The 26,198-nt window shown below is 45.6% G+C and overlaps 1 protein-coding gene across 1 annotated transcript in view; it reads left to right on the plus strand.

The window, feature by feature from the left end:
• me1 (malic enzyme 1, NADP(+)-dependent, cytosolic) overlaps positions 1–12,361 on the plus strand; it is a 236,921-nt gene extending 224,560 nt beyond the window's left edge. Inside the window, 9 exon segments of the mRNA XM_034175424.1 lie at positions 6,497–6,606; positions 6,891–6,988; positions 7,084–7,197; positions 9,847–9,952; positions 11,003–11,145; positions 11,340–11,513; positions 11,976–12,074; positions 12,148–12,169; positions 12,172–12,361. Of these exon segments, the coding sequence (XP_034031315.1) occupies positions 6,497–6,606; positions 6,891–6,988; positions 7,084–7,197; positions 9,847–9,952; positions 11,003–11,145; positions 11,340–11,513; positions 11,976–12,074; positions 12,148–12,169; positions 12,172–12,308 (1,003 nt within the window). The 3' untranslated portion in view covers positions 12,309–12,361.
• Positions 12,362–26,198: the final 13,837 nt, after the last annotated feature.

Below are 26,198 nucleotides of genomic sequence, written 5' to 3' on the forward strand. Positions count from 1 at the left end.
CAGACATAAAGACATGGATGACCTCTAATTTCCTGCTTTTAAACTCAGATAAAACTGAAGTTATTGTACTTGGCCCCACAAATCTTAGAAGCATGGTGTCTAACCAGATCGTTACTCTGGATGGCATTTCCCTGATCTCTAGTAATACTGTGAGAAATCTTGGAGTTATTTTTGATCAGGATATGTCATTCAAAGCGCATATTAAACAAATATGTAGGACTGCCTTTTTGCATTTACGCAATATCTCTAAAATCAGAAAGGTCTTGTCTCAGAGTGATGCTGAAAAACTAATTCATGCATTTATTTCCTCTAGGCTGGACTATTGTAATTCATTATTATCAGGTTGTCCTAAAAGTTCCCTAAAAAGCCTTCAGTTGGTTCAGAATGCTGCAGCTAGAGTACTGACGGGGACTAGCAGGAGAGAGCATATCTCACCCGTGTTGACCTCCCTTCATTGGCTTCCTGTTAATGCTAGAATAGAATTTAAAATTCTTCTTCTTACTTATAAGGTTTTGAATAATCAGGTCCCATCTTATCTTAGGGACCTCGTAGTACCATATTACCCCATTAGAGCGCTTCGCTCTCAGACTGCGGGCTTACTTGTAGTTCCTAGGGTTTGTAAGAGTAGAATGGGAGGCAGAGCCTTCAGCTTTCAGGCTCCTCTCCTGTGGAACCAGCTCCCAATTCAGATCAGGGAGACAGATACCCTCTCTACTTTTAAGATTAGGCTTAAAACTTTCCTTTTCGCTAAGGCTTATAGTTAGGGCTGGGTCGGGTGACCCTGGACCATCCCTTGGTTATGTTGCTTTAGACGTAGACTGTGTTTCATAATTATTGTATGGCCTTGCCTTGCAATGTGGAGCGCCTTGGGGCAACTGTTTGTTGTGATTTGGCGCTATACAAGAAAAAAGTTGATTGATTGATTGATTTAGAGGACGTTAGCATGCACACTAATGTCCGCTAATTCAAAGCTAACTTCCGATGGAGATACATTTGTCTCATTAATACCTAAAAATGCACAGAAGGTGATCTACAAATATTCCTTGATTTGTGCAACTTATGCTCTTGTCAAAAGCTCATGTACGCACACACACACACACACGCTCACGCAAACAACTGCAAATTATGACAAACACAATGCTCATATGGCCGAGTGTATTTTAGCATTGCATTATATTTTTACTTTCACACAGTCATAAAATTTGGTTTTCTGTCTTAATAATGTAACATAATAAATAAATGAATGTGTGACAAGAGATAAACTTACTTTGTCCAACTCTAAAGTTTGATATTTCAGTGTATTTTGTGTATTTTTGGTGTACTACACACAGGACTTGTGTTTTTCATCTCTGGGTGTGCCTGCTCTTGTTTGGGTTACTGCTCTCATCTTCAGTTTAGACACAAAACCAAATCCTGCCTCTTTGTCCAGGTTTTTTTTTTTTTAATCCAGCTGGCAGCAGAGTGCATTGTGGGATTTTGGTGTTTAATTCAGAAGGTCACCAGAGAAGGATGTCAGACTTTCAGGCCAAATGGGGACAATGAACACAAATGACCTCCAAGAAGAACTTTGTTCTGTGCAAAGTGCCGAAGCCGACATGTTGTCAGAAAGCCTCTGGTCCTTACTGGCTCGGTCGGACCAGCACAGCTCTCTGCGTTGGAAAGAGGCTCCTTTTTCCCTGCTGCACCACAGCCACACTTACAAACTCTGGTTTATGGTCAGTGAAAGCCCATAAACGTGCACGCATTCACAGCCCGTTCTCAGAGCAGCATCGAGAGTTGCTTTTCTGTCTCTCATTTTAAAGTCATTTATTGGATTTAATATCTACTGCTGCCATGTTTCATTTCAAGGTTTAATCCTCTTTTATTCTATGAAGGGAACAAAACGCCTCCAGAGCATCTTGGTTCTGGTGGAACCGACGTGACCTCTGCAACAGTTGCTACAAGTCAAACTCTCACAAAGGCGCTGCAGTGACGCTCAGATCGTCTCACATCTGTCCTCGCCGCTCTTCGTCAAGCCAAAACCCCACACAATGAAAACTTTATGGCTTCATGTTTGTCGTCTTCAGACAGCGGCGGTGCTTTAGCGCTTGTTTCGGCCTGATAGAAAACACGTTTTTCTCTTTAAGGCAAGTGCTGCGTTGGCAGAAAATCTGTCTCTGCTTTTAGGAGTTGAACGTCTCACAGTACGACACTAGAAAGGGTGAAGTCTGACCCGAGACATCACATCTTAGCCCAGCTGACCTCCAAAGGTCACCTCTGACCCCGCATTTCTTACCGCTTCTTTTCTTCCTCACTTTAATCATCTGGACACCAAAGATTTAAAGTGGAAAACAGCTTTACTGGGTGTGACACTGGTGGCAGAGTTTTAGGCGGTGGTGGGCACAGTTCTGCTAATCCGTGAACCACTAATTATCAAAGCTAATGTTTTCATTAGCGGATTACCTTTTCAGATAACTTTGAAACCATCAGTGGACCAATTAGCTTCCGATAAATTTAGGTCTGATCATTTTTAGACCACTAACATATTTTTTTGCGGGCATAGTAAATAAAGCTTAACAGTTAAAAACATTTGTGAAGTCTGAAATGAAAGATTTTAGTGCCTGTCTGATAAATGTTTTGTAGCAGACAGACAGCTATGAGAGGTCCAGCTCTATCCTCTGCAGGCAGAGAAGAGCTGACTACCAGACAGAAAGGAAGAGAGACAGAAAAAAAGATAATTTCACACCATACAGACTCACCGGCACATCACGCAAGTAATGCACAGGCAGACAGTTTTGACTTATGGTTAAATTTTTAAACAAACTAATTCCAGGCAAGTTATTTAAATTAACATCATGTCTGTAGTTTTATAAAGTGAAAATATCAGCTATATGTTTTAGTTTTGAAGTAATTCACAAATTTGGAAGGTTTTAGCATTTAGACACACATACTGCAGTGCATTATGGGTAAATTAGTTTCCTGACATGAGTGGTTGGCTGCACACACAACTTGATGAAATGTGTCGTGGGTTTTACAAATAAATATATGTTTGCAAATATGTAATTTTTTTCATTTGTAAAGAAAAATGCAATTTGAAAAGTGAAAATTCTGTTTAAGTAGATTCAGCACTTTTAGCCAATGTGTGGCAGGCGGCAAATAGTGATCATACTGCCATGAACACTGCCATCTACTGGCCAGTAGATGGCAGTGTTCACCGTGGATAATCTCTCTCTGTTGTTCCTTTATTTAATTCCTAAAATATTCTTATATCTTCCCCAGGTTTTATGGCAAATTGATCATCCTGTAACAAACTTGTGTTCATTCTCCATCATCCACCCTTTTAGCCACTGGCCACTGCCATTTACTAACCATAAGTCAAAACTGTATGCCTGTGAATGACTTAGCTGATATGCCGGCGAGTCTGTATGGTGTGAAGAGAAATAGTCTTTATTTTCCTCACTTTCTTCCTTTTGCTTTTCGCCTCCTTTCTCTCTGGTCACCAGGTCTCTTTTGCTGAGAGAAGGCTGATCTGACACAGAAGTGTTTTCTCGTTGTGTCAGTAGCTGCCAGTGTACTGAAGTCAATACTGAAAGTTATCAGTTTAGCTTTTATCTGTAACTAACTAACACTAAATTTGTTAGGGGTTTAACGGTTTAGCTTTAGAAAAGTTAACTTTTCATTTAGTGGATTAAGCGTTATCGGAGCTAACTTTTTGGTTAGCTGTGCCCATCACTGGTTTTAGGAAGTGATTGAAGTGCAAGACGAGGACAGTGAAAATTTCAGAATGAGCTATCGTGACTAAAGTCATCATCCATAAACCACGTATTTGATTGTCACTGCTCCGTCTTGTTCATTTTAGGCACGGGGTCGCAGGTGTCTGGGATTTGATGACATATCGGTCTGTCTGCTTTGCTTTGCCCGTCCCCGGCGTTCCTCCATCACACAGTTACTGTAGCATGAGCGCGCGCCAACCTCACCCTTTCCTGCAATTGTTTCACCATCTGGAATAAACCCACAATTAAAGTTGGGTTGCACGGCGGCTTTGTGCACTTGCTGTTTGTGCAAGCGTAAGTAGCGTGAGTAAAGATCAACTTTTACTATTTCTTTGATGGTGGCTACATCATAAACCTCAAATAACAAAATCATAACTCCACACAACCCTGCCGAAAGGCTTCTGTATGAACGTAGCCACAGCAGACGCTTCTTCGTCTCTCCGTCTGTCTCAACGTACGTGTGGTTTTGAAGTGACATGCAGCTTGAAATGTGCTTGTTTTTTTGCTTTCTTTCATTTTGAGAACCTAGGCCACCTAGGCCACTGCTTCTTGTAAAGTTTTGTATTCTAGTTGCTGCAGGATTGTAGTTTCTATACCATCTATACGTGGTTGGTCAACTGAGCACCGTCTCAACAAATGAACACCTTCTGGTTTCCTAGGAGACTGAGTGGGCTCTCGTGGTCTTTGGACTCATACTTTGTGTTTGTGTCGTCCCTTATGGACACTCACTGTGAGGTTCTGTTGTTAAGGAACCGCTAACAGCTTGTCCAAACACGTCCAAAGGCATTTCTTGGAATGGCTTAAAAGTGTTCTTCTTTTGATCCACTTGTATGTAGTTCGTTTGATGATTCTGAATTTCAGACATTATTCTAAATATGGTGGATTAGTGGTTAGCACTGATGCCTCACAGCAAGAAGGTTGTGAGTTCGCTTTCCACTAGTACTGACGATACGATGCGATACGATTCACCCCTGTTCCCGATTCAGTGTGATTTGATAGGGATTTGATGGCAGTTCAATTCCTCATGATGCGATATGATGTGATTTGGTGCGATACGATTAGGGATTGGTATTGATAAGATTTTATCGATAGTGATACCATTATTGATTCCACTTATCGATCCGATTCCTTATCGATACCTCTTGTGAATTTTCTGTGTACTAAAAGTAGGCTTTACAGGTTTTCTATGTCAACATTTTATTGAGTCTTTAAGTAAATAAATATGGATCCTTGATCTCTGGACATAAATAAAAATAAACAAAGTCTGTAGATTTCTCAAAAAGCATTTCCTTTCAGACATTAATGACACAAATGTAACTCCACAGACTCTGAGCTGAACTCTTCAGCCGGCTGCACATCAGGATGTAATTCATAAAGAACACAGGACGTCTCATTTTGTCGGAAAAAAAACTGTTTTGGTCAGTTGTAGTTTATTGTTTGTATTATAATGTTTGGACAGAGGTGTCGTTTGATTTAAAACGGTGATTCGCTCTGAAGTTATTAATTCAGACCGAAATCTGCACGGCTCTTTGGAGGATATTATTATTATTATTATTATTATTATTGTTTCCTTTACCTGATGGACAACTTCAGTTTATGCATGATTGGTGCTCATGGCAGAGAACTGTCGTGTAAAACTCCGGTGTGGAATGAAGGATGATTCTCGTTTCTTGCCCACAACAGGACAAGATTCCCAGTTCATGACTTTAATCCAGTGGTGTCCAAACTATTCCAGAAAGGGCCGAGATGGTGCAGGTTTTCTTTGCAGCCACTGACTCCAGCAGGTGATTTCACTAATGAACTTGTCCCACCTGCTCAAAATGATGTTAATCAGTGAAATCACCTGCTGGAGTCAATGGCTGCAAAGAAAACCTGCACCATCTCGGCCCTTTCTGGAATAGTTTGGACACCACTGCTTTAATCCATACAAAGGTGACTCACGATTGACATCTTTAAATGGCTTTCAGAGGGGTTCATGAAGACGTTGCAGACTTGCCGCTTCTGAAAACCAGCGAAGCAGAGAACCAGTGAACAGCGGGTCAAAGTGCTGCTGCGTTGCTTCAAGCAGACCCGCTGCAGTCTGCAATCAATGTAGAGAAATGATCATTTTCCCGATAAACACCCTTCGAAACAACGTCCACTCTGGTGTCCCGAACAGGAATCATTAAGCAAAAAGGCTGTTGATGTCATGTTTGTTGTGGTAGTTGTGTTTTCCAGCTTCCGTCCGTGGTGCATTCACTGTGCCTTGGAAAAAAATCAATGCAAGCAGGCAGCGAGTGATTCATCATGATTCAACCTGTCAGATGAATCGATGCACACTGAATGAATCGATGCACACTGAATGAATCGATGCACACTGAATGAATCGATGCACTTGCATTGTGCATGTTAGATCAATACAAATCTAGATACCGATGTGTATCGATTAATCTCCACATGCCTACTTCCTGGCCTTTCTGTGCGGAGTTTGCATGTTCTCCCCATGTCTGTGTGGGTTTCCTCCCACAATCAAAAACCTTCCTCAGGACTGAAATGAAATATTTGAAGGCAGAAGGCCTTGTGTGTGAGTCTGTATGACCTTAGACCGAGCAGGTTTTCGGTACCATTTAAGGGGCCTAAACCTCAGTGAACCGTGGTCCACACAGGAATGGCTGATGGACTAAGAGATAAAGGCTCATCCTCTTGTCCCTCCTTTCTTCATGTCTGTTGTTGTGACATTTTGAAGTTGGATCTTCTCTTTACAGGTACGGAATGAACTGTCTGATACAGTTTGAAGACTTTGCAAATATTAATGCTTTTCGTCTTCTGAAGAAATACCGCAACCAGTACTGCACCTTCAACGACGACATCCAAGGTATGGGCCTGCTCTCTGCTGCCACTGTTCACTCATTCATTCTTAACACTTTATGTCACTTTGAAACATGTGGAAAATCCTGACGTTTGTGTTGAAAAAGTGTCCAACACCAACATCATGGACAAAGATGTCACCTGCTGACCTGCAGAGTGCCCACACGTCACACGCGCTGCACAGTGCACACTGCTGCTAGACGACCCTCTGCTTCGAACCATGGCTCACCTGTGTTCTGGGAGCGAGACTCTTCATGTCTCAGCTTCATGTTGCTGTTTCATCTCCCTCAGGCACAGCTGCAGTAGCCGTGGCTGGACTCCTGGCTGCGCTGCGCGTCACAAAGACCAAAATGTGTGACCACACAGTTTTGTTCCAAGGTGCAGGCGAGGTGGGTGCGACAAGCCTGGAAATCTGCTGGCAGAGAGTTTTGACCTGTTAAATCTGTTATAAACCTATAATGAAGCTGGATTTTCCTCCTGCTAGGCAGCCACCGGGATCGCTGCACTCATCACCATGGTGATGAAGAAGGAAGGACTCACACAGGAAGAGAGTCTGAGGAAGATCTGGATGGTTGACTCCAAAGGACTCATCGTCAAGGTGTCTTAGTTTAACTACTGTAATACTTCACGGTACTCAAGCCCACAGTTTAATATAATCTGATGGTCGTCTGGACCACAGTCATTAAAGTCGTTTATTCATGTGTCGGCTCACATCGCATCCATGTGCAACTCAAAGTCTGGGATCAGACGGAAACACCGGGTACGACTGTGTACCTAATAAATTGGCTGAGTGTCGGTGTAGATGTAGCTGTCAATTTTTTTTACCTTTATTGCACACATTTTTTAGAGTGGTGGGTGCAGTTTAGCAAATCAGATAATGACTGATTAGCATAACTCACTTTTTTGCTCGCGTATCAGCATTTAAGCTGACTCTGAAAACCACTGGTAGACCAGTTACGTAACTTCCACTAAATTTAGTCCGGCGATCTTTAAATCGGTTAATGTTAAAAAAATAAATTCACTTCAGTTTATTGATAAAGCACCAAATTCATGCCGAGGTGCTTCAAAAGGGTAAAAGTCCCCAAGCAAGCACATAGGCAGCCGTGGTCAGGAAGAGCGCCCTCTGGTGGTGACACCTAGCCTGTGACCACCATAAGCAATAGTCTTCACAGTGCAGATGTTTTAGTGGTCATCGACACGGACAGTGAAGAAGTGCATCGAGTACAGGCGGTGTTGCGTTTGAGATGCTAACAGCGGCGGCACACTGTGGCCGTTCTGTTTCAGGATCCCTGAATTCTCCTCCACAATAACCCAGGAAGTAAAATCGACACATGGCATGAAGGCGACAAGCTTTAATTCATGCTTGAGTAAAAGCAGTCATTAGATCAATAAACTTAGTTTCCATCTGTATTTATATTTATTAATCTTTCTCTTCCTTTTATTTGGAATTTCTGTAAACTACTGTTTAATTAGTTAATTTAAATATTAATGAACATCTTGATTATCATCTGATCTTACATCTGTTCAACCAAACCAAAGGCCCAGTCACACGGCACTTAACGAAGGGTAACGAAGCCCTGACGAAACAAGAAATCTGGACTTTCGTTGGCATCGTTTAACCTTTCTGCAGCTTTGTTCCTGCAGCTGGCGCTTTGTCAGGATTTTAAAATGTTAAAAAATTTGAACAAAGGGCAACGAAAACCTTAATTCATCTGTGTCTCGTTTTGCTGTCGTTCTTGGCGTTTTTTTTTTGTTTTTTTTTAGCTGCGTTTAGTTTTTGTAATGTTATTGTTTAATTTGACTTCATTGGAGCAGCTGAGTGTTTTCACACAGTGCAGAAGCCGGTTTGTGAGCACTGAGGCTGCTGCTGCTTCATGTACCATCAGAAATTACAGGACAAACTCAGCCTGCTTGCTTGGATTTTTTTTATCTGTGTGGGGGGGCAGCTTCAATGGGCTCAGGCACATTACATAGGCCAGAATTAATCTTTTGTGTGGATATAATTAATTATTTTGCCACAAGCAACTGCTGAATTTGAAATAACAAAACAATTGTGTAATTTCCGACGGTACTTGAATGTAGCATCAGCAGCAGTAGCAGCTCCTGTGTGCGCTTATTATTTTGTATTTAAATATAACAATCTGAGTGTAGGAATGACAATCCAGCCCTTATGTACATGTGGGAACAGGTAGATGAATCAAAATGATGATATAAAGAGCTGTTCTGGTAGGAAGAATTCACGTTGTGGATCAGTGATCAGCTGGTGGAAATAACCGCACATGTGAGTCAATGCGCGCGTTCACACGCACTGATTAATTTACTGCTCTGATATATTCAATCATCTTTACACTTATATTTATTCTCCCTTTTGACAGTTTTCTGTTATAAATAAATATATATGGCTTATAGTAAGAGAATACAGTGATACAGCAGTGACCACAGCACAATTTTTTTTTTAATTGGAGTAAGACGGAGCGCGCAGTGTGTGGACAGACAGTGTGGATTCTGATGATGATGGAGATGATCCCTCTTTTGTTCTAGACGAGGAACCAGAGCAGGTGGTCCACCGACGTGCGCACAGATCTCCACAGATTCTGTTTGCAGTTTCTCCAGGACTCAGGTGCTATGAGCTCCGTCCCAGCACCGAGTCCTGGAACTCAGAGATTCAGACACACACTGCTCCAGCTGTGGCTCCAGGCGCATTTCGTTAAAGTGTCGAGATCGTGAGCTTCGGTTTTGTTAATTTCCTCTTTTGTCCCTTTTGCACTGTTGCTTCGCAGAGTGTTTGGTGATAAAAGCTCTTTCGTCCACCTTTTCTCAACGAATTGTGACGTTTTTTACTTTTCCCCTTCGTTCAGGAATCGTCGTGTGCCGTGTGACTGGGCCACAAGCAAAGACAACATTAATATTTCACCAAGTCCAAAACTCTCAGAAGATCAAAGTGGGCAGATGTGGAACCTTACAGGGAATAAGTTCAACAAAATGATCACGATCACTGAGATGAGCCGAGAGAAAAAGAACCCAAAACAAGAACCTGGCAAAACAAAACCCACTGCCAGCCGTCTGCATTTCTTCTCCTTGTGGCTTCTGTCTTTCACTCATCGTCAATGTGTCCTTTCCTCAGCCTCACTGTGATGATCCAGGAGCTCCACAGGAACACGTGCAGGAAATCCTTCATCCCATCAGTGCTGAAATGGTTTTAGGTCTACTCATGGTTTAATGTTCCTTGCTTTCTTTGTGCCATTAGGGTCGTGACCACCTGACTCGCAAGAAGGAGAGGTTTGCTCACGAGCACCGACAGATGGAGAAACTGGAGGAAGTGGTTCAGGACCTCAAACCCACAGCCATCATTGGTAACACCTGTTGTGTGCTCGTTCCCTGTGTTCCTGTATGTTCTCGGCTCTCCTCGCTCTTCAGTTTCATAAAAGGGTTCTGATTGGCTGAGCACGCCTCATTTAGCAGGTTACATGTGGATTGAATCCCTGTCGGCCCCCCGAGGCCCCTGAAGAAGAGCAAAATAATTCCATTTTCCCGCTGTTCAGTTAATTGCAGAAAAATTGTTAACCCCTTAACGCCCGAATTTATATAGCTGTATATAAAAAAATGATTTGTGTGTGTTTTTGCCTTTAAGTAGATGGTAAATAATGTTGAGATTATTCATTTCACTTTTGCACAAAAACTAGATACTAATATTGGGTATTCTGGTAATGACTTTATGTTATAATGTTATAATAAGAATTATGGTATGTTGCAAATTTGCGACAACGGGCATACAGGCCAATTTGGTATGTTGCATATTTGTGTCAAATATTGTAGCATATATGCAACGATGGGCGTTAAGGGGTTAAATAGGTTTTTGTCTGATTTTGCATAAACATTCTTTGGGAGGCTGCCGACAGGGAACCAAAATGTTGTCCTTGAATGTCCCCATATTTGGTCAAAATGACTTTTTCTTGGTCTTTTGGATGCACCAGCGCATGTTCACAGGCCCGACCTGTCCAAAGGACTTCAGGGTCTCTTGACCTTCTTATATTTATTTTTCTTGATATACTGGTTTGTATTGATGGCGTATCAGTATTAGAAGGTCATCGCGGTCAGTTTGTTATGCAGAGACGTGTGAACAGTAAACACATCACTGTAATTCACAAACTGCACAAAGGTGTTGAAAGAGTCATTTATGTCAGCAGTAACTTCTCTGTGACCTCGGACTCTGATATGGACGTTTGGGAAGAACGTCTGGAGTCCTGAGGTCACTGGACTCAGACGTTTGGTGATGCTGATATCTGTGCAAGAGAACAAGGTCCGAGTCTTCAGGTCCTTATGACCGGATGTGATGAACTGTTTACAGATGGATGATGGAATTTGTTTTGTAGCATTGGTAAAGAATGGTCTTTCTGTGTCAGGTGTGGCTGCCGTTGCCGGAGCGTTCTCCAAGCAGATCATCAGGGACATGGCTTCCTTCAATGAGCGACCAATCATCTTTGCTCTCAGCAACCCAACCATCAAAGCCGAATGCACCGCTGAGCAGTGTTATACGTTCACGGAGGTACGCCGTCACGCCGCACTTTCTGCCAAACTACAGATCTTGCTGAAACTCTGTTGTACCTGCAATAATGGTAAATGCCCATCAGGTGGCGTTATTGCTCTGTTTCAAGAACCTTGAGTAGAGGCTGCTACGGGACACGACTAACCTGCTGCTTGTAGTCTGATCTCAGTGGCTAAACAGTCATTGTTCTGCAGGGGCGGGGCATCTTTGCCAGCGGGAGTCCGTTTGACCCGGTCACCCTGCCCGACGGGAGGACACTCCACCCTGGCCAGGGGAACAACGCCTACATCTTCCCCGGCGTGGGCCTGGGTGTCACAGCATGTTCGATCCGACATATTCCTGAGGAGGTTTTCCTCATTGCTGCAGAGGTAATTCCCGCTCAGCGCTCGGATCTGAGCCACAGTTCAGCAGCAGAATTCACGTGTTTGAGTTTTTGTTCAAATAGTTTGTTTCATATTAATTTAATTTAATTTAATTTAATTAGCTTATAATGCGCCAAATCACAGCAAAAGCCATCTCAAGGCGCCTTACATAAAACAAGTCAACATATTCAGCAAAGATTTGTTGGTCTGTAGGACCAGGACACAATCCTAAGCATAAGCTGGTACCGCACGTCAGTGCACCACAGAACCACCTCGGACCCCGGGTGGCAACCACCCAGACAGGCAACCGGTCCATCCCCACCTCTCTTTTTCATGAATCGGGTCAAACCCAATTAATGAAAAAAGGAAACAATATTGAGTCAGGAAACCGTTTTGTTTTTTTGTTTGTTTGTTTTATGTCAGCTGGACTTTTTCTCTGCCGCTGTGATTTGAGTTGTGGTTCCTCAGGCTCTTGCTGACCTGGTGACGGAGGAGGACCTGTCAGAGGGAAGACTCTATCCTCCCCTCACGTCCATCAGGGACGTGTCTCTTCATCTGGCGGTGAAGGTGAGAGTCAGAAGTCCGTTTTAACAGAACGTCTCAAGTTCATCCAAAGAAACCAAACACTTTTGTCTTACAGATCACAGAGTTTGCCTACGAGCACGCACGTTTTACCCGGAGCCCGCTGACAAAGGGGCCTTCATTCGCTCGCTGGCCTACAGCACCGACTACGATGAGTTTGTTGTGGACTCGTACCGTTGGCCAGAACACAGTATGACCGTCCAGTCATGTAAACTTTAATGCAGCAAAGATCGTTTTTATTTTTCATTCATTTATTAATGCCACAAGTTTTATTCCAGCCCAGTTTTATGAGACGGCCCCTGTTTTTTGACACTTTGGCAGTGACGGGCTTTTTATTTTTGTTTTAGTTTGTTGCTATAGGTCTGAAATCCTTTCACAAGTTCCTTTAATTTAAATTTTGTATCAGGTTCCGGCTGAAATCCAAAGACATACTTTCAAATAAAAATGGTTTTTAATGTTTGGTCCTGACTGATTTATATTAATGTCACTTACCTCGGTTTTGTTTGTTTCTCACAATTCTGAGCTTCACACAGAAAATATTCTTCACATTTTTCCTCCGTTTCCATCATTTCTACTTCAGTCTTCTTGCTCTGGTCTTGTTTCAAGTCCTTGTTTTGTTTTATTTTGGGTTCGTGGCCCTGAAGAGGTTCTTGTTGACAGAGACATTTATCACATGGTGTTGCAGCGCCATCCACAGGTCAGACTGTGTCATTACAAAGTCTGAGAACAAAACAAACCACATGAAGGAACTTAGTAGATACACATAATACTCTGTTAGTACTGCAGTATATTTACACCTCATTGCATATTACATACTACAGATGTTTTTAGAGGCTCGTATAATTTGTTGAAATCATGATTTGTAACAAACAGCAGCAGAAAACATTGAAAGGACAGAATGATGGTAAAAATGGTAAATAATTATGAAATGAGAATCAGTGAAAATCAAAATAGCAGAAATGCTGCACTTTTTTTCCTCCATTTTGGTCTAAAAATTGTCAGCAAACTATAATTTTGAATTTGGCCAAAAACAACTTGTGCAAAGGTGAAAAGAAACCTGTGTGTTTGATGTTACTTGAATCAAGTTCAACTTCTGAGCATCCTGATCTCCGAGCTGATTTCTGTGTTTCCTTCTTTGTCTAAGCAGCAGAGTTCAGGCTTTTTTTTTTCTATCTGCTCAATAAATCTGAGGATGATTTCAGTTCATTTGTCAGAACCGGAGACTTCGGCTGACTGGATCAAACCCCGTCACCATCTGTTCTGATGTCGGGTCGATACAGAAACAGGCAGACGGCGGCCGGCCTCAGAGCCAACCCGCCTGAACCGCCTCGGGCTCAGACACGCTGATCAATAAATCTCATTGTCCACATGTTCAGGCTGCACTCGGAGAGTGCGTCTGTCCGCCCAGTGCAGAGCCCAGAAATCCTTTACAGTAAAATCTGCCTGAAGGTCAGAAGTCCCTTCGGCTACTCCCGTGTTTACACTCAGGGTCACCACAGCAAATCCAAGGTGGATTTGCATGTTGATTTGGCAGACGTTTTACGCCGGATGCCCTTCCTTACACAACTCCACATTATTTGGCAGGGTGGGGCTTGAACTGTGAACCTTCTGCACTGAAACCAAGTGAACTTACCACGAAGGTACACGCACTCAGAACTTCAGCCGGCTCATATGAAGCAGGCCTGAAGGTTAAACGCCCACAGAGATGGGGGTGATGTTTTCACAGCCGTCGCTGGCTGCATTTGTGCAATAACTTGAGAAGCTTTGGAGCGTCAAACCTCACCAGTGTGTACTGTGGTGTAAATGAGTTTAAAGGTCAAAGTGTCAGTATTTTTAGTTGCTTCCTGAGCTGGAGGCTGTGAGGAGAAGCCATGTGACATCAGGATCCGGGCTGAAGAGTTTGGCTGCGTTCTCCTACTTGTGATCTATTGTTATTGTGCCCATCTGCAGTAGCAGTGATGTGTATGAACTTCAACACGGGCTGGAAGAGTTTTTCTGTGTATTTTTTTTAATGTCTTCACCTTACTGACACATGTATGAAAGGAATGACTCTGACGGTGCTCTTTATCTTCATTTTATTGTTGGCGCAAACCTTGGATGTTTCTGTGCCAGTCTAAAGCAGTCATTCTCTCATTTGTGCCCCCTCCCCACCCCTTCACCCAGCTTGTGTGCACACATGCAACCCAAAATAATAGACATTTATTTGTTAGAGGTTATGTTTTCACCCGTGTTTGTCTGTTTGTGAACAGCCTGTAACCCACAATTCTTCATATATCGTTAGGAACTTTTTTTTTTTTGAGGATTCATATCCTGAGAGGCAAGAAGTGATTCAGTTTTCAAGGTCAGAGGTCAAAGGTCAAACTCAGGAAAATCGCTATCTTTAACATTGAGTGAACTTTTTCCAAAAAACTCTTTCAAAAAACATCAGCTTTCTTTCATATTTGACAGTGTTATGTGGTATTGTTTCCGTTATTGACTGACAAAGTTTGATCTGGATCTGATCCAGATTACAGATTTTGTGGACATTTGAATTTAATATTGAAAAGCTCATTTAATGTACATTTTGCATTATATCTCAATCAAAAGCGCCTCAATCATTCTCATTTTTTAAACTGAGGTGCAGACCGGTGTTCTGTCCAGATGAGGTGCGTCGTCGAGATGAGGTTCCTCGCGTAACTGCACGTGTGCACTGAAAAAATTACTTGAAGAAGTTTGCTTATTTTGATGGGCAAGTAAATGTATAAATTGTTCATCCGAACTTAGTAATGTATAAAATCTACTCACTATAAAACGATAAGTATTTTTAACCTGGAGTTAGCTTATTTCGACAGGCAAAATATACATATACATACATTTATGCTCCTAACATAAAATACAGAAAACGTTTTACATACTAGGCTATAAATACAACCCCTGGCAATAATTATGGAATCACCGGCCTCGGAGGATGTTCATTCAGTTGTTTAATTTTGTAGAAAAAAAGCACATCACAGACATGACACAAAACTAAAGTCATTTCAAATGGCAACTTTCTGGCTTTAAGAAACACTATAAAAAAATCAGGAAAAAAAATTGTGGCAGTCAGTAACGGTTACTTTTTTAGACCAAGTGTTGTGAAAGTGTAGGAACACGGACCCACAACAGGGGGCGCAAATGAACGGACAATGGAGAAGGTAAATAACAAGTTTTACTGTTGTGAAACGAGCACAACCAATACAACAATCAACAATTTGGGATTAAGCCGAATTCTGCTGGTGTCGTGTGGGCAGGCTCGAAGGTAGGAGACGTCCGTCCGAGTCGAACCGGAACCACCCAGATCTCCTCTGCCACCGAACCCTGGAAATACTGGAACCGCCAAGTCCCGAAGTCCCAGGTGGCCACTGCCTCCGCTCGTCGGATCCGGTACTGCTGGCAAGAGAGAGCAACAAACACACAGGTGTGGATGCGGCTGCACCCAGTAACACGGAGAGGGAAGAAGCCGCCTCCACCTCTCGTCACGTTAAAACAGGAAGGTGAGTACTTATCCAAGCAATTGGCTTTCGGTAGTCAGCTGTCCTGAAAGGTTTAACACGTATTATCAAATATACAGAATATGCTGCAGAGTAGTTTACCTCTATCTCAAGGCGATATCTCGGCACTGAGGTGGAGACGCCGTCCTCCTGATATACCTCGGTGCTGAGTAGAACAGCTGTGTCTGGTGATGGGTGACAGCTGTCACCCAGGCTACTCCCATGATGCGGCAGCGCCCTCTGGTGCCTGGAGCCCGCACTCCAGGCAGGGCGCCCTCTGTTGGTGGTGGGCCAGCAGTACCTCCTCTTCAGCGGCCCACACAACAGGACCCCCCCCCTCAACGGGCGCCTCCTGGCGCACGACCGGGCTTGTCCGGATGGCGTCGGTAGAAGTCGGCCAGGAGGGCCGGGTCCAGGATGAAGCCCTTCTTCACCCAGGAGCGCTCCTCGGGGCCGTACCCCTCCCAGTCCACCAGATACTGAAAACCCCGGCCCATCCGACGGACGTCAAGGAGCCGGCGGACAGTCCAAGCCGGTGCTCCGTCGATGATCCGGGCAGGAGGCGGCGCCGGACCCGGGGTGCAGAGGGGTGAGGTGTGAAGAGGCTTGATCCGGGAAACGTGGAAGACTGGATGGATCCGCAGTGAGGCCGGAAGCTGGAGCCTCACTGCGGCGGGGTTGATGACCTTGAGGATCTTATAAGGTCCGATGTACCGTTCTTGCAGTTTTGGAGAATCAACCTGTAGGGGTATGTCCTTCGTGGACAACCAGACCTCCTGCCCAGGACGGTACTTGGGGGCCGGGGCTCGCCGCCGGTCTGCATGTTTCTTCGCCCTCGTCCGGGCCTGCAACAAGGCAGAGCAGGCGGCCCGCCACACCCGACGGCACTTCCGTAGGTGGGCCTGGACCGAGGGCACACCGACCTCTCCCTCAACCACCGGAAACAAGGGGGGCTGATACCCCAAGCACACCTCAAACGGGGAGAGGCCGGTGGCTGATGACACTTGGCTGTTGTGGGCGTACTCGATCCAGGCCAGGTGGGTACTCCAGGCCGTCGGGTGCGCGGCTGTCACACAGCGAAGTGTCTGCTCCAGTTCTTGATTCGCCCGCTCTGCCTGCCCGTTGGTCTGGGGGTGGTACCCAGACGAGAGGCTGACCGTGGCCCCCAGTTCCCGGCAGAAGCTCCTCCAGACATATGAGGTGAACTGGGGACCGCGATCGGAGACGATGTCTGATGGTATGCCATGCAGACGGACGACGTGGTGGACCAGGAGGTCCGCTGTCTCCTGGGCCGTAGGGAGCTTCGGGAGGGCCACGAAGTGGGCCGCCTTGGAGAAACGGTCCACTATCGTGAAGACGACGGTGTTTCCCTGGGACGGCGGGAGACCCGTGACGAAGTCCAGGCCGATGTGGGACCAGGGGCGATGAGGCACGGGCAATGGCTGTAGCTGCCCTGAGGTCTTCCTATGGTCGGCCTTGCCCCTGGCGCAGGTGGTACAGGCCTGGACGTAGTCCCGGACGTCGGTCTCCAGGGATGCCCACCAGAAGCCTTGCCGGACGACTGCCACGGTCCTTCGCACCCCTGGGTGACAGGAGAGCTTAGAACCGTGACAGAAGTCCAGGACTGCAGCCCTAGCCTCTGGTGGGACGTATAGTCTGTTTTTTGGTCCGTTCCGGGGTCCGGGACATGGGTCAGGGCCTCCCGGACGGTCTTCTCCACGTCCCAGGTGAGGGCGGCCACGATAGCGGACTCCGGGATGATGGGATCCGGGGGATCCGACGGTTCCGTTTTGACCTCATCTTCGTGCACCCGGGACAATGCATCCGATCTCTGATTCTTGGTCCCGGGACGGTAGGTAATCCGGAAGTCAAAACGGCCAAAGAACAGTGACCAGCGGGCTTGCCTGGGGTTCAGACGCTTGGCGGCTCTGATGTACTCCAGGTTCCGATGGTCAGTGAAAACCGTGAACGGCACGGCTGTTCCCTCCAACAGATGTCTCCACTCTTCGAGGGCCTCTTTCACAGCAAGGAGTTCCCGATTGCCGACGTCATAATTCCGTTCAGCGGGGGTCAACCTGCGAGAAAAATAGGCACACGGGTGAAGGACCTTATCGGTCTTCCCGCTCTGGGAGAGCACCGCTCCTATCCCTGAGTCCGAGGCATCCACTTCAACCACTAACTGGCGGCTAGGATCGGGCTGCACCAGAACTGGTGCAGACGAGAAGCGCCGTTTCAACTCCTTGAACGCGGCCTCGCACCGGTCCGACCAGGTGAAGGGAACTTTTGGAGAGGTCAGGGCTGTCAGGGGGCTAACTACCTGACTGTAGCCCTTAATGAACCTCCTATAAAAATTAGCAAAACCGAGGAACTGTTGCAGCTTCCTACGGCTTGTAGGTTGGGGCCAGTCTCTCACCGCCGCAACCTTGGCCGGGTCCGGGGCGACGGAGTTAGAGGAGATGATAAACCCCAGGAAGGACAAAGAAGTGCGGTGGAACTCACACTTCTCGCCCTTCACAAACAGGCGGTTCTCCAACAACCGCTGCAGGACCTGACGGACATGCCGGACATGAGTCTCAGGATCCGGGGAAAAGATGAGTATATCGTCCAGATACACGAAGACGAACCGGTGCAGGAAGTCCCGCAGGACATCGTTTACCAACGCTTGGAAGGTCGCGGGAGCGTTAGTGAGACCGAACGGCATGACCAGGTACTCAAAATGGCCCAACGGGGTGTTAAATGCCGTCTTCCATTCGTCTCCCTTCCGGATCCGAACCAAATGATACGCATTCCTAAGATCAAGTTTGGTGAAGATATTGGCTCCATGCAAGGGGGTGAACACCGAATCCAACAGGGGCAACGGGTATCGATTGCGAACCGTGATTTCATTCAATCCCCTATAGTCAATGCATGGACGAAGCCCACCATCCTTTTTACCCACAAAAAAGAAACCAGCACCCATCGGAGAGGTGGAATTCCGGATCAACCCGGCAGCTAATGAGTCCCGGATGTAGGTCTCCATTGATTCACGCTCCGGCCGTGAGAGGTTGTACAGCCTACTGGACGGAAACTCACTGCCTGGAACCAAATCAATGGCACAATCGTACGGGCGGTGAGGAGGAAGCGTAAGAGCCAGATCCTTGCTGAACACATCAGCGAGGTCATGGTACTCCGCTGGCACCGCCTTCAGATTGGGCGGGACTCGGCCCTCCTCCTTAGCTTGGGAGCCGGGAGGAACCGAGGAACCTAGACACTCCCGATGGCAGGTTTCGCTCCACTGAACCACTACCCCGGACGGCCAATCAATCCGGGGATTGTGCTTTAGCATCCATGGAAACCCTAAAACCACACGGGAGGTGGCCTGAGTCACGAAGAACTCGATCACCTCCCGGTGGTTACCTGACACCACCAGAGTTACTGGAGGTGTCTTATGTGTGATTGGTGGGAGTAGGGAGCCATCTAGCGCCCGAACCTGCACAGGCGAGGTAAGAGCCACCAGAGGGAGCCCTATCTCCCTGGCCCATCTACTGTCAAGCAGATTCCCCTCAGAGCCCGTGTCCACCAGTGCTGGGGCCTTCAGGGTTGAATCCTCATAAAGGATCGTGACTGGGAGTCGTGTAGCAATGTGGGTGTGTCCCACGTGAATGTTTTGGCCCACCCCTGGCCCAGTCTCTAGGGGCGGGCGTTTGGCGTTTGACCGCTCAGGGCGGTCTCTCACATGGTGCTCCATTGAACTACAACCAAGACACGCTCCGTGGGTCCATCTCCTCTGTGCATCTGGTGCCCTAAATGTTGCCCTACTCGTGTCCCTAGCTTCGTCAGTAGGGGGAGCTGTGACCCCACGGAACGCAGGAACAGAGGAGCGTGGGGAGGGCGGAGCTCGATCGGACCCGGAAGGGAGAGGGACGACGCGTGCCTGGCCACGCCCTTCGCCTCGTTCCCGACGGCGTTCTTCTAACCGGTTGTCGAGTCGTATGACTAGATCGATGAGCCCATCTAAATCCCGCGGTTCGTCCTTAGCCACCAGGTGCTCTTTTAGGACCAGAGACAGTCCGTTTACAAAGGCAGCGCGGAGGGCAGTGCTATTCCAGCCGGATCTCGCCGCCGCGATGCGGAAGGCGACTGCATAGGCAGCTGCGCTCCGACGTCCCTGTCGTATGGACAGTAGCGCGGTTGAAGCGGACTCTCCTCTGTTGGGATGATCGAACACCGTTCTGAGCTCCCGTACAAACCCAGCGTACGTATGAAGGAGCCGTGAGTTCTGCTCCCAGAGCGCTGTAGCCCAAGCGCGTGCCTCCTCGCGAAGCAGATTTATCACATAAGCTACTTTGCTAGCATCAGTCGCGTACATCACGGGACGCTGAGCGAAGACGAGCGAACACTGCATAAGAAAGTCCGCGCACGTCTCCACACAGCCTCCGTACGGTTCTGGAGGGCTTATGTATGCTTCTGGGGACGGAGGAAGGGACCGTTGAACGACCAGTGGAACGTTACTTTCGCACGCAGGGTCCTCGGGAGGGAGAGCCGCTGCGGCGCCCGAAGGGCCAGCCTCCACTTGTGCGGCGAGAGCCTCCACCCTGCGGTTTAGGAGAACGTGCTGCTCGGTCATTAAGTCGATCCGAGAGGTGAAAGCGGTGAGGATCCGCTGCAACTCACCGATTACCCCTCCCGAAGCCTCCGCCGCGCCTTGGTCTTCCATTGGCCGTTCAACAGCCGGTTGACGCCCCTCGGGATCCATGACGCTGGCCGAGATATCCTGTTGTGAAAGTGTAGGAACACGGACCCACAACAGGGGGCGCAAATGAACGGACAATGGAGAAGGTAAATAACAAGTTTTACTGTTGTGAAACGAGCACAACCAATACAACAATCAACAATTTGGGATTAAGCCGAATTCTGCTGGTGTCGTGTGGGCAGGCTCGAAGGTAGGAGACGTCCGTCCGAGTCGAACCGGAACCACCCAGATCTCCTCTGCCACCGAACCCTGGAAATACTGGAACCTCCAAGTCCCGAAGTCCCAGGTGGCCACTGCCTCCGCTCGTCGGATCCGGTACTGCTGGCAAGAGAGAGCAACAAACACACAGGTGTGGATGCGGCTGCACCCAGTAACACAGAGAGGGAAGAAGCCGCCTCCACCTCTCGTCACGTTAAAACAGGAAGGTGAGTACTTATCCAAGCAATTGGCTTTCGGTAGTCAGCTGTCCTGAAAGGTTTAACACGTATTATCAAATATACAGAATATGCTGCAGAATAGTTTACCTCTATCTCAAGGCGATATCTCTGCACTGAGGTGGAGACGCCGTCCTCCTGATATACCTCGGTGCTGAGTAGAACAGCTGTGTCTGGTGATGGGTGACAGCTGTCACCCAGGCTACTCCCATGATGCGGCAGCGCCCTCTGGTGCCTGGAGCCCGCACTCCAGGCAGGGCGCCCTCTGTTGGTGGTGGGCCAGCAGTACCTCCTCTTCAGCGGCCCACACAACACCAAGCAGAGGAAAAAAATATGGACTCACTCAATTCTGAGGAATAAATTATGGAATCACCCTGTAAATTTTCATCCCCAAAACTAACACCTGCATCAAATCAGATCTGCTCGTTAGTCTGCATCTAAAAAGGAGTGAACACACCTTGGAGAGCTGTTGCACCAAGTGGACTGACATGAATCATGGCTCCAACACGAGAGATGTCAATTGAAACAAAGGAGAGGATTATCAAACTCTTAAAAGAGGGTAAATCATCATGCAATGTTGCAAAAGATGTTGGTTGTTCACAGTCAGCTGTGTCTAAACTCTGGACCAAGTACAAACAACATGAGTAGGTTGTTAAAGGCAAACATACTGGTAGACCAAGGAAGACGTCAAAGCCTCAAGACAGAAAACTTAAAGCAGTATGTCTCAAAAATCGAAAAATGTACAACAAAACAAATGAGGAACGAATGGGAGGAAACTGGAGTCAACGTCTGTGACCGAACTGTAAGAAACCGCCTAAAGGAAATGAGATTTACATACAGAAAAGCTAAACGAAAGCCATCATTAACACCTAAACAGAAAAAAACAAGGTTACAATGGGCTAAGGAAAAGCAATCATGGACTGTGGATGACTGGATGAAAGTCATATTCAGTGATGAATCTTGAATCTGCATTGGGCAAGGTGATGATGCTGGAACTTTTGTTTGGTGCCGTTCCAATGAGATTTATAAAGATGACTGCCTGAAGAGAACATGTAAATTTCCACAGTCATTGATGATATGGGGCTGCATGTCAGGTAAAGGCACTGGGGAGATGGCTGTCATTACATCATCAATAAATGCACAAGTTTATGTTGATATTTTGGACACTTTTCTTATCCCATCAATTGAAAGGATGTTTGGGGATGATGAAATCATTTTTCAAGATGATAATGCTTCTTGCCATAGAGCGAAAACTGTGAAAACATTCCTTGCAAAAAGACACATAGGGTCAATGTCATGGCCTGCAAATAGTCCGGATCTTAATCCAATTGAAAATCTTTGGTGGAAGTTGAAGAAAATGGTCCATGACAAGGCTCCAACCTGCAAAGCTGATCTGGCAACAGCAATCAGAGAAAGTTGGAGCCAGATTGATGAAGAGTACTGTTTGTCACTCATTAAGTCCATGCCTCAGAGACTGCAAGCTGTTAGAAAAGCCAGAGGTGGTGCAACAAAATACTAGTGATGTGTTGGAGCGTTCTTTTGTTTTTCATGATTCCATAATTCATTCCTCAGAATTGAGTGATTCTATATTTTTTCCCTCTGCTTGGTCTAAAAAAGTAACCGTTACTGACTGCCACAATTTTTTTTTCCTGATTTCTTATAGTGTTTCTTAAAGCCAGAAAGTTGCCATTTGAAATACGATACGATACACTTTATTGTCCCTTCTGGGAAATTTGTCTTGGACTCCAAGAGCTGCACAAGTAAAAAGTAAAACTGCCATGACAAAATTACATGACTCATACATATTACATAACTTAATACACACATCAATCATACATATTGCACATCCCTAATACACGAATGACTTTAGTTTTGTGTCATGTCTGTGATCTGCTTTTTTTCTACAAAATTAAACAACTGAATGAACATCCTCCGAGGTCGGTGATTCCATAATTTTTGCCAGGGGTTGTACACTGAATACAATTAATAAAAAAGAAAAACTTTGACGGAAAAAACAAAACAAAAAAAACAATGCGCATGCACAGTTGCACGTCAAGCGAGTTACGTCATCTCCCCATGTGCAGTTACATGAGGCACCTCATCTCAACGTTCACCTCATCTTGACGGGACACCGGCACTCACTATCACCTGACAGTTTGAGCCGGATCTGATCCGGATTATGGATTTTGTGGACATTTAAATTTTACATTGAAACCCCATTTAATGTATATTTTGCATTATATCTCAATCAAAAGTGCCTCAGTCACTCTTATTTATCTGTTATGGATTTACTTACACCACCAAAATTTGATGGAGGTTCCAATTTTATGCCTGTTTTGTCTTCCAGTTAGCAATCAGAAACGGAGTGACAAAAAGCAATGACACATTGTGCACATTATGTAATGTGAAATTTACCAATGCGCCAATGTTCTGTGAAAATTATCTGAAAAAGAATTCAGAAAACGAAAGAGTTGGAAAAACCAAACAAATCTGATAACACTACAGTGGGGGAAAAAAGTATTTGAACACCTGTGAAAATCAGTGTTAATATTTGGTACAGTAGCCTTTCTTTACCATTACAGAGGTCAAACGTTTCCTGTAGTTTTTCACCAGGTTTTCACACACTGCAGCAGGGATTTTGGTCCACTCCTCCATAAAGATCTTCTCTAGATCTTTCAGGTTTGGAGTTTCAGCTCCCTCCAAAGATTTTCTATTGAGTTCAGGTCTGGAGACTGGCCAGGCCACTCCAGGACCTTGAAATGCTTCTTATGGAGCCCCTCCTTAGTTGCCCTGGCTGTGTGTTTGGGGTCATTGTCATGCTGGAAGACCCAGCCATGACCCATCTTCAATGTTCTTACTGAGGGAAGTAGGTTGTTTGCCAAAATCTCGCAATACATGACCCCATCCATCCTCCCTTCAATACGGTGCAGTTGTCCTGTCCCCTTTGCAGAAGAGCACCCCCAGAGTATGATGCTTCCACCCCCATGCTTCACGGTTGGGATGGTTTTCTTGGGGTTGTTCTCGTCCACTAAACATGGTAAGTGGAGTTGATTCCAAAAAGCTCTATTCTGGTCTAATCTGACCACATGACCTTCTCCCATGCCTCCTCTGGATTATCCAGATGGTCACTGATGAACTTCAAACGGGCCTGGACATGTGCTGGCTTGAGCAGGGGGACCTTGCTGCCCTGCAGGATTTTAAACCATGACAGCATCATGTGTTAGTAATGTAATCTTTGTGACTGTGGTCCCAGCTCTCTTCAGGTCATTGATTGATTGATTGATTGACCAGGTCCTCCTGTGTAGTTCTGAGCTTTCTCAGAATCATCCTTACCCCACAAAGTGAGATCTTGCATGGAATCCCAGACCGAGGGAGATTGACAGTCATCTTGTGTCTCTTCCACTTTCTAATAAATAATCATAACAGTTGTTGTCTTCTACCAAGCTGTTTGCCTGTTGTCCTGTAGTCCATCCCAGCCTTGTGCAGGTCTACAGTTTTGTCCCTGGTGTCCTTAGACAGCTCTTTGGTCTTGGCTATGGTGGACAGGTTGGAGTGTGATTGATTGAGTGTGTGAACAGGTGTCTTTTATACAGGTAACAAGTTCAAACAGGTGCAATTAATACAGGTAAAGAGTGCATAATAAGAGGGCTTCTTAAAGAAAAATTAACAAGTCTGTGTGAGACAGAATTCTTGCTGCTTGGTAGGTGTTCAAATACTTATTTGCAGCAGTAACATACAAATAAGTTATTAAAAAAAAAAATCATACATTGTGATTTCCGGAATTTTTTTTTAGATTATGTCTCTCACAGTGGACATGCACCTAAGATGAAAATTTCAGACCCCTCCATGATTTCTAAGTGGGAGAACTTGCAAAACCGCAGGGTGTTCAAATACTTACATTTTCCTCACTGTAAATCCATCCTCCTGACTTTTGATCACATCTATTTTAGCTTATGAAAAGTCACTTCTAACAAAACTTCGACCTTGAACATTCTTCCAAGGTAAAAATTTGTGGAGTTGGAAACTAGTGTTGGTGGAGGTTTGTGCGCTATGAGCGCGGTGCTCTAGTTGAGATAGTTATGATTAAATCTTCTTCAGAAGATTTCCAAAGAAATTTGAGTTTTCAGCCTTGCGCAATGCCATCAGTGCCTCGGACAGAGAGAAAAAGAGTAGAATCAGTCGGCCAGAAATAACTGTGCCTAAGGTACGAGTTCACCAGCAGTATATCGACAGGCAGGCAGAGAGAATACTAAGGTGGTCCCAGACAGCTAGAACTGAGCTTCACTGACAGACCCAGAATTTAGATGAACTGTTCCGTTGCTAATAAGATGAGTTAAAGGGGTAAGAAGCATAGTTCCACACTATACCAGTATGCTAACCATACAAGAGGGGGAATAGATGTGTCTTTCATCTGGACTTGAATCTCTACAGAATCTGACTGTATATGAATTGGAAACCAGTGTTGGTGGAGGTTTGTGCTGTACTTTATAACTTTCATTTATTTTAGTTTTTGTTTATCCAACAGGGCTTAAACCTGTATGTATCCTTCCAGTTTCTAAAAATCTCAGAGTAGAACTCCCCCCCCCCCCCCCAAAAAAAAGGGCTCAGACCCCAGGTTGGGAACAAGGGTCTAAACAGTAGGATATTAAATTTTTAGACATAATTTACATCATTTTATGCAGATCTGTTCAAACTGACATTAAATAAAACAGTTGTATTGCCATTTTGTGAAAAAAGATACAAATAACTATAAATGTATGACAGAAATTCAAAACATGGGCAGGTTAGTGGTCAGCACTGTTACTTCACAGCAAGAAGGTCAGAAAGATACAGATTCTAAATTCTAACCCAATTACATTTGTTCCGGTCCCCCTCCCCACCCCACCCCAAAAAAACATCTTTGCGTGTGGTTCCCCCCCCCACAGGCGAGGCGTGTCTCATCTGATCACAGAGTGACATCTTGGTCTGTGCGCTGACAGACAGGAGGCATGGCTGGCTGCCCACAGCTATTGAGACATCTCCTGTCCTGGACATCCAGGGATGAGATTTTTCCGCGGATTTCCGCGGATTTGACAGTCCTGGGGCTCGATTTTGTGAAACGTCCAAATCTGTTGAGAAAATTTTAGGGGGGGGGGGGGGTAAGAATGCAAAAAAAAGATTAATGCCAGGAGTACCTTTAGGGGCTTTCACAGTGGCGTATTCATAGAGCTGCTCATTGCAGTGTTGTGTTTCATTTAAATACGGCCGAAATACACATGTACTCAGCCTTTAAAAGTGTTCGTTCATACTTGCAGCTGCGTGTTCGTGTTTTAATGTGTGCACACAGTCGCGTGTGCCATGCTGCACCAGTTTCAGTGCCATTTTCTGCCTCTATGGAAGTGCGCTCTGTTCTCTACTGCATAGTGTGGTGCGGCTCAAAAACAGTCATTTGCCA

The sequence above is a fragment of the Thalassophryne amazonica genome, chromosome 7 (assembly GCF_902500255.1).
Source record: "Thalassophryne amazonica chromosome 7, fThaAma1.1, whole genome shotgun sequence".
Taxonomy (NCBI): Eukaryota; Metazoa; Chordata; class Actinopteri; order Batrachoidiformes; family Batrachoididae; genus Thalassophryne; species Thalassophryne amazonica.